Genomic DNA, 17,857 nt, shown 5'->3' with positions numbered 1-17,857 from the left:
TATATATATATATATATATATATTAAAATTATAGACAAAAGAGTTTTCCCTTAAGAGCCGAATAAAGGTAGTATATATATACATACATACATACATACATACATACATACATACATATTATATATAAATTTTAAAAGGCAAATGGGAAAAACCCACAAAACAGCAAACGGCCACATAATGCAAAACTATACATTTATTTATTTACCTATGCAATCAGTTCCAACTGGTCGGTAGCCCTCGTTACAACCACATGTAAAGCTTCCAATAGTATTGTTACAATAACCAGCAGGAGATGTTGCACAATTATTACCATTGTTATCGCATTCATCGACATCTTAAGAAGAAAAATATTGTATTTTATCCGGTTAAAAACACCTAGAAGCACATGATCCAAGTGAGCTAACTACATGTAGTAAACCAGGTGGCTTAGTAACTATAATATCCAAATTAGATAATTAGCATGATCATCAGGATCGACATCATCATCATCGGCATCATTTTCAGAGACATTAACGTCCTTGCCGGCAACATCATCATCGCAATCGTTGTCGTCGTCGTCACCGCCGCCGTCGTCGTCGTCATCCTCATCATTACCATTTTAATCATCATCATTGTAATCATCATCATCAATATCATCATCATTATGTGGCAGGTGCATCAGCTGTGGCTTGGACTCCCAACCTTAAAGTCAGGCCATTTTCACTTTGCAGTCGCTTGTGGCCATCTACATTTGTCTCTCTCTACCCAGGAGTATAAATGTGTACCTGGATGTTGTGGCATACTAAGTGAGCAGAAAAGGTAGCACTTTGTGCTAGTTTGCCGTTGTATGTTACCCAGTGACAATAACGCCCTGCACCTTTGATAATTGATTTTAAGTTTAATAGCGATATATAAATCTTTAGCAGTATCATCATCATCAGCCATCATTGCTTTAATAAGAATAAGAGCACTTTTTAAATTTATATTATGATGTAAGAAAATAAAATATAAGAATTCAAAAAAGATACAACAGTCATTACAAAAGCAATTACACTGGCCTAACTCAGGACTAGTGGTAAGTCAAAAATACACTGGCATTTTCAACCAAACAGCATTTGAAATAAAATAAGCTATTAGGCCTAATACAAACCAAAACAATTGCGTCCGTTGTCGTTACTAGCATATCCATCATTACATTGACAAGTGTAACTTCCATCCGTATTGGTGCAAAGGGCTAAATCGTCACAATCGTTTCTGCCAGACTGACACTCATCATCATCTAAAATAAATATTTAGAGTATAAGAACTTAACTTTAATTTAAACGGGGAAAAAACCGGTTGAATCTAGCATTAAATCCTTAATGAATGCCAACGTTCACTTAGATCATGGAGGAAGGTAGACATATATAAAAGGATATAGATTTATGGATATAACAAATTTTCATAGTGTATAATTATTTGCTTTATAAGTTGCCTATTTGTTAAATGTTGAAAAAAAATAGTTTAATAGTTAATGTTATGCTTGTATTGTTTCATTCCAAAATTCAAATGAAGATTCAGTACCTTTTCGTGAGTTCTAAGTTGTTTTTTTTCAATAAGATAAAATATAAGTACTTGTAATGAACAGTGCTGAACATGAAATTTGGGTACTTTTGTAGTTACAACATGAACGTTAAATATAAAAAAAAAACCATCAAAAACGTAATCCAAATTACCAATATTTTAAATCTATCACAAATTACATTGACAGTCTATGTGAGTGGGACAAAATTAGGCCTAAGGTGTTATTATTATATCATCATAAATAAATTCAGATATAGTATATGTAATTTATCATTTTGTAAGTAACGCAAAGTGTTACCAATGTAATTGTACATGTTATTCAACCTGTATATCGTCCTACCTTTACATATAATCGATGTTATATTGTAACTGCCATCGATGCATACTGACGTAACTGTGAAAGATCTGCCAGTTGATGGCCTGTACCCAGTATTACATCCAAATGTAATGCTACCACCATGAATTGTGGAACCATTCACATACCCACGGTCTGGAGCAGATGGCAGTACACAATTTTCTGTCAAAAAAGTACACAGGTATTAAGCATTCAAAAAAAAATCTTAACGGTATATATTTTTTCTATCAGCTAAATCATGAATGAACAATTGTCAGAACCTGCGTTTTCATTCAGTTAAGAAGTCATAGTTAGATAAAAGTGGATTGGACTTTTCCGATGTAAGATACATCAAGGATAACCCACTTACTCGCTTCTGAGACTAAAAACACAGGATAAAAAATCTACCCTCCTGCTATTTCTTAGTCAAGGTTTTGTGTTGGGATTTTTTAATCTGAATAAACATATTTCCACTTTTGTATTATTTACCATGTATATAGTTCTTTATATAGTCTATTAATACTGTACAATTTTATTAATCATAATTTAGAATTTGATTCTGTTACTTTAGCTATAGTTACAACAAATAATTATACACTTTAACTTACCACGGCAACTTGGAATTTCAGTAAAATTTCCATCACTGCAAGTGATGGTTTGAGGTCCAATTACTGAGTAACCACTGAAGCACCCAAATTCTACGGATTCACCATTTCTATAGAAGGCATGTGCATATCCATATATAAACCCTTTCGTTGGAGGAGCCGGTGACACACATTTACCTGCGAACAATCAAAACACCATATACAAATAAACAAGGCAAACATGAATGTTGTTACACTGCAGTCTATCAAAGCATAATGGGCTAAAGGTATTAAAAATATAAACCTTGAAGAATTTATTTTTATTTTGTGTACTTGTAGTTTATTTGATCTTACCAAGGCAATTCAACAGAAGGACGCACATCTCGGGATATCAAAGGTTATAACTCTGGCATCGACATTCTAGGTGCACGCGCGTCCCTACATGCTGAACGTCACAAAAACCATAGCAACCAGACCATAAACCGTCAGCGTACGCGACGAATTACCCACACGCGTGTGTTAGTTGCCATAATAATCGCGCATCGTATGGTGATTACAAAGGCCTAATGATATTTTGCACTAACATTAGACTGAAATTATATTCTTCATTTCAACATTAATTTTACCGATATTGTGTATTGTTGTTCATGAGACTCACTTCGCAACAAAAAATAAATAAATGTTCTGTATCTACTCAAATGTTCATTTTGAGCACCTTAGTCCAACATTATCAAAATGACAGTTTAATGTTACATAAGAACATGAAATTTTATAAAATTCGTAAATTTTCAATTGCTATAACTTTTCATTTTCTTGGTCAATTTTCACAAATCAAATTGCAGCTTATAGAAGCATTTAACAAGAAATCAGATGTAAGAGACATTGCGAAGTACCCAAAATTAATAAAATAGTAAATAGTACCACCATAAAACGTATGGCACGCATAGACTAATAATTGACGGCTGTACTCGCAACTAGTATCGGATTGTCGATGCCACAGTAAAGATCAAAGGACTGTACGCACGCGCTATGTTCGAGAGGGAGATGTGCGTCCTTCTGTTGAATTACCTTGATCTTACTGTATATAGTCCATACAGAGCATAATGATTATGAAAACCTGTGTATACTAAAGGTCTGCATACAAAGTCTTGGATTACAATGGACCTTCCCTTGGATACTGTTGCTAAGGTCCCAAAACGACAGTGGCTATGTTCTTACGTGGCAGCTAACGGTTAGCAGGATCCGGATTACAAACATACGGGCTCACCCATGCGTTCATACAAGAAAATTCCCGATCCTGATACCAAGTTGATGAGCGGATACTGGCAAATAGGAAACTGGAAATGCGTACATATGATTGGTTAATGATAGAAACGCACTCAACTTGCTAACCGATAGCACTCGCTAATCGTTAGTGTATCCGGATCCTGGTAACGGTTGGCGATAACTGATTTGGCATTCTCACATGGGTAGGCTACAACGGTTAGCGCTATCGGTTAGCTCCCAATCCGGAAATTCGTCGGGGAGAAAAAAATTATATGTATTTTGCACATATTAGTAGACTCTAAAATCGATTAAATAAGCCTTTTAAAATTGTCAAAATTTTCAGAAGCCCCTGGACCACTTTCGATGCATTCTAAGTGCCACTCGCCATGCCCTCTTTGCTCTCAGCGGGGAAATCTTCCCCCTCATCGGGAACCTTCCCCCACCCCCCGTCAGGCAAATCCAGGGCCACCCCTGGTGTGAACCTGACCAGTGCAAAAGCATATGCACGTGCATTTGTGGGACAACACATGTGCTTTAAAGACACACGCATACCCAGCTTTGTTCTGATTGGTCAGTTGTTAAGTTTGATTGGCAAACAGAAAAGGTCCATCAAAATGTGCACACATAGACTGATCCTTACGAAAAGCGACCTAACGATGTTAATATTTTTTTAGAGAAACACTGTACCATCACAAAGCTCAAATGATTCATCATACAAATCAGGACAATCCGGAAATTCATCACAGGTATACTCGTCGAATATACAGTAGCTTCTAGGGCATCTAAAGAATGTTGCAGGACACGAACCTAGAAAGTAATTAATGATAACATGTAAAATACTATCTATGTGGATTGCAAGCAACTGCTGGAAATTACTACAAGTCACACTATAATTTTCAATGGCGAAATACACATAGGCTAACGTACGGAAAATATACAAATGGTGCGTGAGCTTTCAAGATGTTTTTTAGTCGATGGATCGAAAAGTCAATTATGGCATAAATACAAAAATTATTGATTAAAGAACCCAAATGAAATTTTGATACGATACTATATCTAGTTCTAAAACTTTTATTTATATCTTATGTGATCGGGTTTTTGCTATCACATTGTTGTTTGTTGTTTTTAAGATGTTGAGTTTTTACAAGAACCAACCAGAAGATATCTCTTGCACACAATTAAAAAAACTTTTAAATTATATAAATCTACGCCCCAAGATTAGAACTCAAGTACCTTATTAACTGCCAGGTTACAGCGTCTTAACCAATTACGTGAGGTAAACGTAATTCTTAAATAGTATAGTTTTCCAACATGACATTTTAAATTGTTTAAAAATGCTTAGCCTATGGTCTAACTCACAGTTACAATTGTCACAGGACTCATCTTCATTGTTGAAGCAATCTGAAATGTCATCACAGAGGTAATCAATGGGAATACATTGATCACTATTGCTACATTGCCACTCATTCGGAGCACAGACTGTAAAGAAAGTTATTCAGTTAATTTTTTCAATTCAATTTAATTTATTCACATAATGCTTCGAATAATAATGACAGAAAATAAAAGCATACAGTAGATAGGCAATGCATCTATTTCTGTTGTCAAATTATCATATAATAATATTCTAATTATGATTGATGACATCGCATAAATAGACTCATGATTGGTAATATGACAAAATATGCATAAGAAACTGAATTTCAAGCTAGTTAATAATGAAAATATAATAATGGTTTGGTAGAGATAATAATAATAGTGTAAATGACAATAATAAGTAAAAACACCAGGAGGCATTAAGTAATACAAACAACGGTCTTTAATCGTGAACCTGATCGTGGAATCAATAGAGAGCCTGATCGTGTAGCAAACATGTTTCAAGAATAAAATTCTCGTCAGTGCGAACACAGTGGCGGATCCAAGAATTCAAAATAAAGGGGGCCCCATGGAGTACATTAGCAGACGGAGAATCTATATCACTCCTGCCCCACAACGGTTGGTGCTGAGGTAAGAAAAATTGTGATTATGGCACGTCTCTAGATATGGCTGGAAATTGCACTCTCAGACTTAAAATTTGAATATAATTTTCTTTGTATCTCAATTTTGAAAAAAAATTTGAACAATTTAGGGGGAGGGGGTGGCCCCACCCTTGAATCCGCCACTGGAGCAACAAATTTTGCCAGAGCTTATATGGATTAGAGCATGTGTATGTAAATTGGCATAGAGTAGTGACTAGTAAAGCGAAGCCTTCAATGCAAACACCACATGTCACTATGCATGATTGTTTACTTGCAATAATAATAATAGCGGTAGTAATAAAATTAGCATTAAAGCAATAACACTTAGTATTTTAAAAAATTTCATAGTTAATAACATGATTAGTATGATGATCAAACAGGAACAGTAGTAATAACTAACAATAACAATACAGCAATATTACTGTAGTAATGATAAATTTGAATAAAAATTATTTATTTTTCATTCAGTTTAATTAATGTTATTACCATCACAATAATGCAATAATGGTGTACTAAATGATAATGGTAATAAAAATAATAATAGTTTTATAAAATTAAAAATGTAAAAAGTTAAAACTATTTTATAATTCATTACTATTATTAATAGTAATAGTGATAATGATAGTAAAAAATAATGGTGATAATAATAATAATAATAATAATAATAATAATAATAATAATAATAATAATAATGATGATAATAATAATAATAATAATAATAATAATAATAATAATTAATATAATAATAGTAATAATAGCAATGAAATAGAGGCAGCAATAAAAATAGCATTAAAGGAATAATACTTAGTATCTAAAAAACTGTCATAGTTAATAAAATTAGTATAATGGTCAACAGGAACAAAAGCAATAATTAACATAGCAATACAGCAATATTACTGTAATTATAAATTTAAATAAAAATATTTTTTTTCAAGCATTGTAGCATTCAGTTTAATTATGATTTTTGAGGTAAAACCACTAGATGAAGACAACCAATCAACCAGTGGTTTTACCTCAAAAACCATATTTTTAAACATGGTGTACCGGAAGTTTTATGATTTTGTTATTATACTCGCCATGCAAACCTTCAGAAAATTTTTTTTTTATTGTTACTGTTAGTGCTACCACTACTACAATATTAATAAAGCTGCTACTGCGACACTGCTACTTCAAGTTCCACCGCCGCTGCTACTGCCACTATTATACGTCTAGTGCTCCCTGTTAGTGTTACTATATTGTTACCATTACCTGTTGAACGTTGTGATGTAATTGTATCTATTATACCTGTTGTCACATCATCTGTTACTACCGGTGTGGTTCTATCCGTTATACGTGTCGTCACATCATCTGTTACTACTGTTGTGGTTGTATCTGTTATACGTGTTGTCACATCATCTGTTACTACCGGTGTGGTTCTATCCGTTATACGTGTTGTCACATCATCTGTTACTACTGTTGTGGTTGTATCCGTTATAAGTGTTGTCACATCATCTGTTACTACTGTTGTGGTTGTATCTGTTATACGTGTTGTCACATCATCTGTTACTACTGTTGTGGTTGTGTCTGTTATACGTGTTGTCACATCATCTGTTACTACTGTTGTGGTTGTATCCGTTAAAGGTGTTGTCACATCATCTGTTACTACCGGTGTGGTTGTATCCATTATGCGTGTTGTCACATCATCTGTTACTACCGGTGTTGTTGTACCCGTTAAACGTGTTGTCACATCATCTGTTACTACTGGTGTGGCTGTACCCGTTATACGTGTTGTCACATCATCTGTTGCTACCGGTGTGGTTGTACCCGTTAAACGTGTTGTCACATCATCTGTTACTACCGGTGTGTCTGTACCCACTATACGTGTTGTCACATCATCTGTTACTACCGGTGTTGTTGTACCCGTTATACGTATTGTCACATCATCTGTTACTACCGGTGTGGTTGTACCTGTTAAACGTGTTGTCACATCATCTGTTACTACCGGTGTGGTTGTACCCGTTATACGTGTTGTCACATCATCTGTTACTACCGGTGTGATTGTATCCGTTATACGTGTTGTCACATCATCTGTTACTACCGGTGTGGTTGTACCCGTTATACGTGTTGTCACATCATCTGTTACTACCGTTGTGACTGTATCCGTTATACGTGTTGTTACATCATCTGTTACTACCATTGTGACTATATCTATTGTACCTGTCACATCTAAATATAATTTATTATTTTTTCAATTATCAACACTAAATTGTAATCACAGAATGCACCATTTACAAAAAAAACAAACTAATTACTCTAATATATGAAGGTTAACATCTCGAATTAGGCATCAAAAGATAGACGATTTATCTTCATCTTTTAATGAAATAAATAATTTGTCTACCAATTTCCAAAGCAGATTACTAGTCGGTATATTGCTTGTCAACGTTTGGGACCCAAAAGCGTCCTCTTAATACTGGCGTGTTCCCTAAACAGAGGTACTCCTATTTTTGTAACACTAACCAAAAATGTGAAATTGTCCCCCTTTTAGGCCTATGGGTTTTTGCACGGAGTCATAAATTGATGACATATTCTTTATAATTTTAATTTAATTGACCTAAGAACGAGTTACAATTGATTTAAACTGTTCATAACAAATGATTATTTTGAGTTTATATGTTGTCATTAGGCAAATAACACTCAAATTATTGCCTCTAGCAAGAATTAAATATGCGTTAAAATTGCCTACTGCAAATGTTTATGCTGTCGTTTTTTGAAAATTTTTCAAGGGACTATGCTTAGCAGAGAGGTTTATTCTATTTGTACTGAAAATATTATTATAACATCATAATCAAACATATTACAGTAATTAGTATATTTATCTTTAATAACAGAAGTTATCAAGCAAATAATAACATAATCACCTGACTGTCAGTAGTAAAATAACTTTAAAGATTAATTATTAATTTATATAATAAAAAAAAATCAATGAGAAAATACCTGGTGTTGTTACAAACGTCTCTGTAAAAAAAACAATTTCTGAAAAAAAAAAAAAAAAAAAAAAAATTTACAATAATTAGTGTATTTATCTTTAATAACAGAAGTTATCAAGCAAATAATAACATAATCACCAAACTATCAGTAGTAAAATAACTTTAAGGATTAATTATTAATTTATATAATTTAAAAGAAAATCAATGAGAAAATACCTGGTGTTGTTACAAACGTCTCTGCAAAAAAAAAAAAAAATTTACAGCAATTAGTGCATTTATCTTTAATAACAGAAGTTATCAAGCAAATAATAACATAATCACCTGACTATCAGTAGTAAAATAACTTTAAGGATTAATTATTAATTTATATAATTTAAAAAAAAAATCAATGAGAAAATACCTGGTGTTGTTACAAACGTCTCTGCAAAAAAAAAAAAAAAAAAAAGGTTACAGGGAGTGAAAAAGAATGTAATCTTAAAGTACAAAAATAAATGAAAAGGAAAGAAATGTGGTAGTGGTGGGAGTTTACATTCTACATTAAGTAGTCAAAAAAAGGATAAGGGGAAATCCTGAAACGGCAACTTACCTTCAACAGTAATTACAACAGTGCAGTTCTGAATGTTACCAGAACCATCTGCGGCCGAATATACATAAGAATATGTTCCTGCTGATAAAGTGGCAGAATAGACATCGTGATACCTACTCAAATTTCCACAATTATCCTCACTTGTTGTGGTATTCCATTGCACAAGCTGTTCTGTTTCTCCAACGCCAAGGGTTACATAAATCGAATCAGCACACACAATTGTTGGTTGAGAAGTATCTGTACATAAGTGTGTATTATACGTTAACACACAATACATTATTTAAGAATCGTATGAACCAAAATACAAATATTGTTGCTTGACGAGGTCATGGAAACCCGGGTCTCATAGTGGTCTTTAATTTGAGGGAAATTCTCAGAGGGAAATTATGAATGAAGAGTTAATCTAAACTAGTGAAAAATGAAATTCTAAACTACCACTTACTTTAATATTGATATATATTATATTAGATAAATAATAGTGAGTTCTGATACTGTTAATTATTAATGATGAACAACATGATCTGAAAATAGTATGGCTAATGTTTAATCTATATTTGGGATAAGCCATTATCTTGTTACTGTTTGGTCAGAAGAGCACTCTCTATAACGATAAATTTTAAGTTGATTTCATGTCCTCCAGACGAGATCTAAAATTTATGAATATAAATACGCTGCACACATTCCTCACAATAACATGAAACCGTTCTAAATTACTCATCGTTCTATACCGAACATTACTAACCAATAACTTCAGCATCAAATGAGCAATTTGATGACAAACCAGCATTGTCAGTCACAATACAACTAATGGTTGTCAAGCCCAATTCAAGATATGATCCAGATACATTACTACAAACAGGAGATAATTCAGAGTCAACATTATCTGATGACAAAACACTGTAGGACAGTAATCCTGTACAATAAGACCCCGCTGTTATAATTTGCTTGTCAGGACAAACGATGATTGGTGCAGAACAGTCTGAAAAATAAACCAGTTTTATATCTTTACATTTGTTCATAATTAGTTTTATGTTGCAGACAAAATATGTATGTAAAATATTTTTATCTATTAAGTTATATATCTGTTATTACTTATCATTTTCAAAAGCAAAATGTTGTTGTGATTTGTATAATTGTCATCACTGTTGACATTGACAATGTCCTCCTCAAATACAAAACAATAAACCTACCTTCGACAGTTACATTGAATTCACAGAAGGCAATGTTACCAGAACTATCTTTTGCTTTGTAAACAACAGTACTTGTGCCCACACTAAACACACCCGTGCTTGTATTCGAACTCAAGCTGATGTTTGAACATGGTAAATCAGTAGTAGCAGGTTCTTCCCATGAAACTGTTGCATTAGCAGTACTATCATCTGAACACAGCAAAATATTATCTGGACATTCTAGATGTGGAGGTGTTGTATCTATCAATATAGATAAAGGTAACTTAATACAACACAAAGTTTATATTCACAATGCAAAAAAATCATCAAGAAATGTTGCAAATTCGAAACTTTTCTAAAATGTACAAAGTGTCTATATATATGTGTGCGTGTGGGTGTGTGGTATATGCTGCAGAAGACATTATGAGATGGAGACTTTGATGGTCTATGCTGTTACAGTTTTTCAGACCGGTAGGTTTCAAATCCCAGACATTTATTGAGGACCATTTTTGACATTATGTACAGCCTTTGAAATAAAATTAATTATAATATAGATATAAAGGAGTGTTAGTAATTCTCATTGATATCAAATGCATACAGAACTTAACAAGCGAAATTAATTCCAGGGACCTTTTATACCTACCTTTAACAGACACTGTAAACAGACAATAACCTGTGCGACCTCCTGAATCAGTAGCTGTGCAGTTTATTTCTTCTTCTTCGCCAAGAATATATACCTCCCCGGATTGAGAAGTACATGATGGCTCAAGACGTTGTCCATCCGTGGTCATTGCAGACACATTATATTCAAGAGTGCCATTGCACTCTGCATTAGCTTCCAGAACAATGTCATCAGGACAGTCAACCAAAGGATAAGAACAATCTAAAAATTGTATAGTACAGTCTTGTAGAAAAATATCTTAATAAAATACTAGATTAAACTGATGTACCACACAAAGTTAAAACAATATCAGTTTTAGTAACAGTGTTGCTTTTTAAAGGTTAAGTTAGATACTATGAAAACAAAGGCCTAATTACAAATAAACCGATTAATAGTTTATATCATAATTTAAATACAACATATTATTAATTATTAAGAATATATTTTGTTAAACCTGTTTAAATAAATATTTATTTAAAATAATAATATATAACAATATATTTCTGTATGTGATGTTTGTGTGTGTCCCATTTTAACATTATTGAAACGGTGTAGAGACAACATGATAGCAACTTTGGTAAGGAGAAACACCTCCACTAAAATATGATAGTATTGTTTTGAGAAAAACGTATTGCCAAAATCGGGATTTGACCCAAAAACATTCCAATTACCCAAATGGTAATACAATTTTTTGTATAAACATTTACATGAAAGTACAGCATTTACATTTTTATAGCCAAACATTTTCAAGTAAAAATTGTACAAAATTTTGGTTAACTTTTCTTTCTTTTATTTTACAATTTGATCTATTACATTTAATCTGTTTTGTTTCAACATTTCATATTGCCAACAAGCTTCAAAGCCTGTTTTGATTGGATGTAATTTGGAATACTATTGGTACAAGAGATGCATAAAAAAAAAAAACATGCTCATAGATTTTAAAAAACATCCTAGAAATATTAAAACTTATTTCCATTAGGGTTAATTACTGATAATAATAATTGTATTCTTGTAAAAGAAACTGAATAAATGTTGATTTGATTTGAGATGAAATATGAATCATTTCTTTCCAATTACAAAATGGAAAAACAGTAACACATATAACCGCCTGTTTGGCATTACTTCACTCAAGTCTCAAATGGGGATCTGGCAACACCCAACTTAATAATTGCCCACCTTTAACTCTTCATATTGTCACTGGCGTACATGTTTAAGTACTGTGGAACGACTTACTACGCAATATCAATACTAATTAACAAGACTATTTCTAGAACCCTAGGTATAGATGCCAACAATACTCAATAAATTGAAAGGTGGAGCTTGTACCTTAAATTGAAAATAATTCGCTTTTATTAATTTAGTTTCTCAATTCTGGGATGTCTTTGGTTAATCAAGATTCATTTTGTTGTTCTGTAAAGGGAATTTTTAAATTTTGTTGAACATCATGAATTTAGTTTATCATATATTCTGATGTTTTTACAATATAAATTATAATTTGAATTAAAGTGAATTGAGTTAAAATTCAAGTAAATTTTCATGAAATAACGTACAGCTTTAAATCAGGGGTTGCGCTATGATTTGCCCAAATGGGTCCGATTTCTCTGAAGGAGGTATAGGGGTTTGGAGATGATGTTCCAAAGGGGAAGGCTGATTTCCTGGAAGATAGTATAAGTGGGCAGCCAGAAAACCCTTAAAGGGGTTCCAGGTTCGAAGCCAATACCACACAATTTAGTAATTTAAGAAGCTTACTTAATCGATTTTAGAGTCCCACGTTCTGTAAAAATTACATAGAATTGTTTGTCTCTCTAATGAATAGTGTTTTTTCCTTTAAAATGCATGACAGAAACAGCTTTTAAAAGGCGTATAAAGAGAAAAATGGCAGTTTCACATTTGTAGATTCAATAAAATTCAAAAAAAAAATATGAAAATAAAAAATGTATTTGTACCTTGGACAAACACAATAAAAGTACATGAGTCTTCATTGTCTCCACTGTCTACAGTAGTACAACCTACAATTGATGTTCCTATATCAAATGCATGCCCGGATGTATAATTACAGGTAGTTTCAACAGAGCTGAGATCATTGTCTATAACGTTGAGATCTGGCCAAGTAAAAGTAGCGGTGCATTGCGGCCCGGCTTCCAACGTTTGAGAGTCAGGACACGAAATTATAGGTGGTTCACAATCTATCCAAACATTTACAAATATATGAGAAATTTAGTTGAAAACAATAATAAGAAAAAGTATAAGTAAGCATACAAATACAATATTAAATTCTATGTCTGAAAGATAATACCTTCAACAACAATATCAAAAGTGCAACTCTCTGAATTTCCATTACAATCTTCAGCATTTATTGTAACAGATGATGATCCTATGCCAAAGATGCTTCCACTATCTTCACTTCTATTGACTGTTATATTTTGACAACAGTTGTCTGTCTCATTTGTAGAATTCCAAAACACAGTAGCGTTTGCTAGACCTTCATCGTTGCACTTTGTAACTGGTTCAGGACAATTGAATATTGGTGGTGTTAAATCTAGGAACAATGTACAAACACAATTATTTAAACCCTCAGCACTTGTACAATAATTAGCAAGTTTAATAATATTGAAATATAATTAACAGTCAATATAAATATAAATCCCGGTGATTGATAAATAAGTAATTTAATATATAAAAATTATATTACATCATTTATATACAATAGTAATAAGGCATATGTTCCATAGAGGCCAGTCTTCAACAACAGGCACACAGATCATATTCATTGTGTAAGTTACATGGTTGACCCAGTAATAGATGAAGAAAAACTTCACATTTTGTTATTTCATGCATCGGTATCACAAAATAAACATACATAACAAGTACAATATAATATTTAGTATTGAAGATTGCATTGCTAGCAATTTTAAAGATTTCTGTTAGAAATTTAGTTGAAATGCTTTACCTGACACTGTGACATTAAAGGCACATGTTGCGGAATTACCAGCAGAATCCATGGCACCACAGTTTACAGTGAGAAATTCTCCTGCTTCTAAATAAGTACCATTTGATTGATCACACATTGCATCTAATATTTCGCCCGAGTTATCAGAAACGTCTATAGTGCCCCATGTTGCAACAGCTTGGCAGCTTTCATTAGCAATTAGAGCCAATTCACCAGGACATGCTATTACTGGTTTATCACAATCTGAGGAAGTGGTATTTTATTCATGGAAATATGATTCTGAATGTAAGCATAAAATTATATAGTTATTAAAGTACTGTATTTAAAACATATATTTTTTTCTATTTTAACTAATCGAATATTGATAAAAACATCAAATCAATTATCCATTTTATACTTCAGGGTGTTCCGAAAGTGCTGATACCTTTATAGATTTATATTGTCGATAAATAATAGTAAAAATATAAGACTGAAAACACATTTAAATAGAAAAATCTTATAGGATTATTTTGGTACCAAACTCTCAAGTACAGTTATCTGTGTTGCCAAATTACAAACTAAAGTTGTTTTTTCTTTCATCATCGTCATCATTATTATCATCATTAATACTACTACTACAAAAACAGAAAGGTTTTTACCTTCTACGATAAAAAAGAATTCGCATTGGGCGTCATTGTCATTGCAGTCAACAGCTGTGTATGTTACAGTACTGAGTCCCAACTGAAGAGATGTACCATTATTTATATTAGTTGATAATGTGATAGAATCACAGCAGTCATCAGACGCTGTTGCTGTGTCCCAGTATGCTGTGGCAGCATTTGTCCCAAATTCGGCACAGACAGTTATATTGGATGGACACAGTAAATTTGGTTCAGTTGTATCTACAAATAAGTAAAAATATGCAATTAGTGAACAATTAGCTTTTATATACCTCATACATAGATTCTAGGCATCTGACTGGTTAAAAAGCGGAGCAATAGAAAGTACTATTCCCCTCAAAAATAGTGCTTTTTTGACCTGTCGCGATGTGCAAACTCTAGGCACACTACATCGCGCTGCTGACGGTAAAGGCGACTACGACCTCTGCGAGGAGATTATCCCCTGACCGCGTCACGGATCAGCAAATATACGATAAACAAATATAGAGGCTGCTTGTTTCGAGATGAAGGAGGGCTAGCCTATGCCTAGCATTACTTCTTTATGAAGCCGATAGAAAAAGCACCAAAAAACAAATTAAATATGTCTTAACAATATTCGACAAACATATTGCAAGACGATGGGTGCTGTTGAAATTGAGGAAATAAGCAAAGAAGAGCTAGACACACTCTCTGATTGCTAGCTAGTCGAGTAGTAGTAGGCCTAGTATGCCTCTAATATAACAGGCTAGGAAGTAAGTACTTTTTTAGGCCTCGTAGAATCTATGTATGAGGTATATAAAACAAATATTGACTGCTCTATATTCGGGGAACAGTGAAATCTATTGCCCCTCGGTGATGTGGAGACCGTAGCCTATCATCAAATTCCCGATCACACGAATGAAAATCATTCTATAATTCAGATTAATTTGAAAGATAATCTTTTTGTCACCGGACCAATAACTGTCTGGTGAGGAGCACTCAGACAAGCTGTACTAAATATATAAGCGTCTGGACTTTTTTTGATAATATACATTTCTGCCATGCCCCACCCCATTGATATTTTTGCTACCCACATATAGCAAGCGTACGCAAAAATGTATATTTGTGTACAACAAGACACTCTGGAAAGTTCCATTGGTGGGTAGAAAAAATTGAACGATGAAACACAGGTTTAAGTCATAGACTACAAATTCTAAAACAAACTGCCTATTCCTAATGAAAAAAAATATATATTTTTGTTCTGTTAGTTTAAATCAGTGCATGTTTATATTATGTAATGTAAATAAAAAACATTTTCCAAGAAAAATGATGAAGAAAAATAGAAGACTTTTTCCCATACAAAATAACACTACCTCTGTTTTATATAATTTTAATTGTTTTTAAATATTGTTAGGCTATGTTATGAAAAACGATATGAAAATGCTGTCATATACTCTACCTATTATAGAATGCTAATTTGAAGCATAATTTGTAAATCATAAAACATGATCTAAATACTGCATTTCTGACATTACGTAACTAAAGAAATAACTGAATGAGATAACATGCAACCTATCTTCTTTTACTTGTCATGAATTATTGCTCTTTTTTATCGAAACTAATTGCGATGTTCAAATACTAGAGGGTAAGACGAGCGAAGCGAGCGCACTATCTTGTTTAATTAATTCATAACAAATGTCTTACCGAAAACATCCACGTAGAAGAAACAGAAACCAGTGTTTCCTTCACCGTCAGTAGCATTACATGTTACTTCTGTACTACCAAATTCAAACTCGCTAACCAAAGCCTGATGACTGCATACAACATCAATATCACCCACCGCTATGTCTGTAGCTGTTGGCATGGACCAGTTACCAACAGCAGTGCAGTTATCATTGGCATCAATTGTAACATTGTCTGGGCACATGATCATTGGTGGTTCACAATCTGAAATTATTATAAACATTAGATATCACACCTTACTGCTGACAGCGTTTTTCACGGTGCTTTTGCTTCTCCTCGGCTTTTATATCCATTTGTCCGTTTGTTGTCTTTTTTTATTTTGCCGGAAAGAATAAATTATAAATCATTGAATGTCACGTGCTGTAACATTTTTTTGCCTTAGTTATTCTAAAAACTACATTATACCTAGTTCTATTTCTTTTTGAAATAAGATTGTAATTGTAGGTGATATTATAGTAGTCGTAAATTGGAACGAACACGTCAAGTATTTTAAGTTGTGTAACTTTAGTATTGACATATTTTAATGTTTTCTTTTAAATGTGTATTGCATCCAATTAAAATATATAAAATTATTCAAATAAATAAATTATGGGTTTTAAAGTGCTTACCTTCTACAGTTATAACAAATGTGCATTCAGCACTATTGCCGTTGCAGTCCTCAGCTGTGTATGTTATATTGTTAGGTCCCAACTGGAGAGATGTACCATTCTCTATATTAGAGGATATTGTGATATATTCACAACAGTTATCAGACGTTGTTGGTGTGTCCCAATAAGCTATGCCAGTAGACATTCCCGGCTCAGCACAAATAGTGCTATCTAATGGACATGTTATTTCAGGTGCCGTTGTATCTGCAAAATAAACATTATAAAGAAGAGAAAGAAATATACATTATAATATAAAGCTGATTGTTATTTAGTTATACATAGCTATCTACACATCTACTAACCTTCCTACAATTACCTACTTTCTTTCTACCATGTACTTTATAATACATCAACCAAAAAATCATGTTTACAAGATGGTGTATAGCTAGTGTCTGTGAACAAGATAATTAAAAACAAAAAATCATCACTTGTATGCGTAGATTCCTAATATTGCTAAATCCACTGAAAGATGTGCTTATATCATGTTTTTTTTAATCAAGTAGTCTTACCAACAACATCCACATAGAAAGAACAAGAACCAGTGTTTCCTTCACCATCAGTTGCATTACACATTACTTTGGTACTTCCACCTTCAAACTCGCTAATCAAAGCCTGATGACTGCATACAACATCAGTTTGTCCCACTGCTATGTCTGTAGCTGTTGGCATGGACCAGTTACCAACAGCAGTGCAGTTATCATTGGCATCAATTGTAACATTGTCTGGGCACATGATCATTGGTGGTTCACAATCTGAAATTATTATTAACATTAG

General features: G+C 33.1%; 1 protein-coding gene across 1 annotated transcript in view; it reads right to left on the bottom strand.

Annotated features, from left to right (window-relative positions):
- LOC117121083 (hyalin-like) overlaps positions 1-17,857 on the bottom strand; it is a 35,381-nt gene that overhangs the window by 1,433 nt on the left and 16,091 nt on the right. Inside the window, exons 8-28 of the mRNA XM_033266184.1 lie at positions 17,593-17,835; positions 17,045-17,287; positions 16,398-16,640; positions 14,715-14,957; positions 14,077-14,319; positions 13,423-13,665; positions 13,073-13,312; positions 11,109-11,348; positions 10,487-10,726; positions 10,039-10,275; positions 9,297-9,533; positions 9,111-9,131; positions 8,927-8,947; positions 8,718-8,738; positions 6,990-7,946; positions 5,086-5,205; positions 4,414-4,533; positions 2,485-2,658; positions 1,883-2,059; positions 1,130-1,258; positions 206-334 (exon numbers count right to left, since the gene is read on the bottom strand). Coding sequence (XP_033122075.1) covers positions 206-334; positions 1,130-1,258; positions 1,883-2,059; positions 2,485-2,658; positions 4,414-4,533; positions 5,086-5,205; positions 6,990-7,946; positions 8,718-8,738; positions 8,927-8,947; positions 9,111-9,131; positions 9,297-9,533; positions 10,039-10,275; positions 10,487-10,726; positions 11,109-11,348; positions 13,073-13,312; positions 13,423-13,665; positions 14,077-14,319; positions 14,715-14,957; positions 16,398-16,640; positions 17,045-17,287; positions 17,593-17,835 — 4,521 coding nt within the window. The remainder of the gene's footprint in view (positions 1-205; positions 335-1,129; positions 1,259-1,882; positions 2,060-2,484; positions 2,659-4,413; positions 4,534-5,085; positions 5,206-6,989; positions 7,947-8,717; positions 8,739-8,926; positions 8,948-9,110; positions 9,132-9,296; positions 9,534-10,038; positions 10,276-10,486; positions 10,727-11,108; positions 11,349-13,072; positions 13,313-13,422; positions 13,666-14,076; positions 14,320-14,714; positions 14,958-16,397; positions 16,641-17,044; positions 17,288-17,592; positions 17,836-17,857) is intronic.

The sequence above is a fragment of the Anneissia japonica genome, unplaced genomic scaffold (assembly GCF_011630105.1).
Source record: "Anneissia japonica isolate Jap-2015-1 unplaced genomic scaffold, ASM1163010v1 scaffold1606_len605190_cov180, whole genome shotgun sequence".
NCBI lineage: Eukaryota > Metazoa > Echinodermata > Crinoidea > Comatulida > Comatulidae > Anneissia > Anneissia japonica.
This window is presented reverse-complemented; position numbering and strand designations above follow the sequence as displayed.